The 2,500-nt window shown below is 45.8% G+C and overlaps 2 protein-coding genes across 8 annotated transcripts in view; one reads left to right on the forward strand and one right to left on the reverse strand.

The window, feature by feature from the left end:
• Positions 1-2,500, reverse strand: part of LOC125028055 (liprin-beta-1-like) — a 96,621-nt gene that overhangs the window by 35,366 nt on the left and 58,755 nt on the right. The window lies entirely within an intron of this gene.
• LOC125028057 (AF4/FMR2 family member lilli-like) overlaps positions 1-2,500 on the forward strand; it is a 10,826-nt gene that overhangs the window by 2,401 nt on the left and 5,925 nt on the right. The window contains exon 1 of the mRNA XM_047617348.1: positions 1-293. This exon is cut by the window's left edge and continues 2,401 nt beyond it. Coding sequence (XP_047473304.1) covers positions 1-293 — 293 coding nt within the window. The remainder of the gene's footprint in view (positions 294-2,500) is intronic.

Below are 2,500 nucleotides of genomic sequence, written 5' to 3' on the forward strand. Positions count from 1 at the left end.
AGCTGAACGCCAGGGCGCCGCCAAAAGCAAGAGCAACAGCACCCTTGGCGACGGGGGCCATGCCCAACACTCCCGCCAGAGTCTGCAACAAGCAAAGCTTCCGAAACAGAGTAACGCGCAGCACAGCGCACAGGTGTACCAGCTCCAGCAACGACAACAGCAAGTGCATCAACATCAGAAGCGTCGAGTGCAACAGCAACAGCAACAGCAGCAGCAAGAGAGCAGACGACATCACGGTGGCAAGAACGGCGTAGTCAACCCTGCCAACACCACCGCCGCCACCACCAACTCACGTAATGACCATATTTTATTTGTTGGTGTTATTTAGAATGTGTTAGCGTGCTGGGTGCGCCGCGTGTCTCACTCCCTCGATATCCGTCAAATTGTCGTGTAACTTCATGCCGGGGACCCTGTTTTTCAGGATCCCGCTGCGAGCCGCGTCCCCTTCTGTCACACCTTTTGCTGCTGGGCACTCTTAATTTGATTGGGAATTCAGTGCCCAGTGCTCATTCTTTGACAGTAAACACGGAAATATGGCTAAACAGCTCTTATCATGTCACAGAACAATTCGTGCGACTAACACTTGCACTTGTACACACAAACATATACCATAACCAAACATAATAAATAAACACACACACACACACACACACACACACACACACACACACACACACACACACACACACACACACACACACACACACACACACACAAGCACTCCAAGCACACAATTTGATCTTGTCCAGTGAGCATTGCCGCCCCCCTTCAGCGTTAGCTTTAAGTAAGCAAACTTTCCCTCCTCCGTCTTACCCATTACTTAAAAACCGAGCGAGATTGCGTTTAAAAAAACATATCCAAGCCCTTCCACAGATACCCAATGACTGATCCCAGATCCTATTACTTTTGCAACACAAGTTCCCTAATGTAATATCTGTCGGCTTGCATTCCGGGTGTGATATCAATAAATCATTCCCCTCCACTCCCTCCTCACTCCTCCTCCAACCATACTTTAAGGTCTCAATTACCCCCCCTTCCCCCCTCTTTGTGTATGTTCGTTATTTATGTTCACTTTTAAAACTTTTTTTTGAAACTAAAATCATGTGGAGAGACGCGTGGTGGTCATCCAGCATATGTTTACGTTAGACAACATAGTTCTATGTAGGAGTCCGTAGCGACCTGACACGATTGTTTTGTATGGGTTATGTTACCGCGTGTGGATTACAGAATAGCGAAGTGGATAGGAGTCAGGACTGTATTTGTTTAATGTTGGTTAAATATTTGCATGGAAATTACGTGTTAGATTTAAGGATATCATGGAATTGTTAGGTTTGCAGGTTATCAAGATTATAGATTGAGGGCTCTGTAGAGTGAGCAAAGTTTGTATTAGTGTATTGAGTTGTATTTTATCGCATTGGACTCTCCGTATGGTGTATGCGATACAGGACTTGGCAACGGTTACAGGACGGTGAAGGATTGTATTGTACAGAGAACAAGTTACAGAACTACGAACTACGGATCTCTAACTGTAAGCTAGGAACTTGACCAAACAAAAAGCGTAAATAAAAAAAAAGTTAATAGAAATAGAAAATAAGATATACAAAGAACATAAAGTATAAAAAAAAAAAAAAAAAGGCACAAGCGATCCTCACTGGAGTTGCATCATAGCGCCCAAAGGAGTTGATCTGCATAGAGAGCTCTTTACCTGGAGGTGAGAGGGGGGGGGGGGGAGGGAAGGAAGAGTTGGAGAGGAAGGGGAGAGCGTAGGTGAGGGGAGGGAAGAGGGGAGGGGGAGGGGGAGGGGAGAGCGTACTCGAGCGGCGCCTCTGTTCCCCTCAAGCACCTGAAAGTTGTTAAGTGTTATTAGGTTCATTAGGGCGTCGACAGCTGTGATTGTTTGCCTTCTCCGTGTTTTGCAGAAAGGGAGGGGGGGGGGGGCGGCGGTGTAACGGTTTTGATTTATTGTTGTTATTGTTTAATTGATTGGTCGTGTGTGCACTTTTTTTATGCGCCGGTTCCTCTTCGGTGGAAACGTTTCTTTGTTGTGCTCGTTTGGTGGTTATAGAAGCGTTAAGTGGTTGTTTCTCATTTGGGGCGAGGGTTACCCATTAGAATGCGGATACACACACACACACACACACACACACACACACACACACACACACACACACACACACACACACACACACACACACACACACACACACACACACACACACATACACATACACATACACATACACATACACATACACATACACATACCCACATACCCACACACACACACACACACACACACACACACACACACACACACACACACACACACACACACACACACACACACACATACACACATACACACACACATACACACACACACACACACACACACACACATACACACATACACATACACATACACATATACACATACCCACACACATACACACACACACACACACACACACACATGTATGTGTTTGCGTGTATGTATATA

This window comes from Penaeus chinensis, chromosome 8, assembly GCF_019202785.1.
Source record: "Penaeus chinensis breed Huanghai No. 1 chromosome 8, ASM1920278v2, whole genome shotgun sequence".
Classification (NCBI taxonomy): Eukaryota; Metazoa; Arthropoda; class Malacostraca; order Decapoda; family Penaeidae; genus Penaeus; species Penaeus chinensis.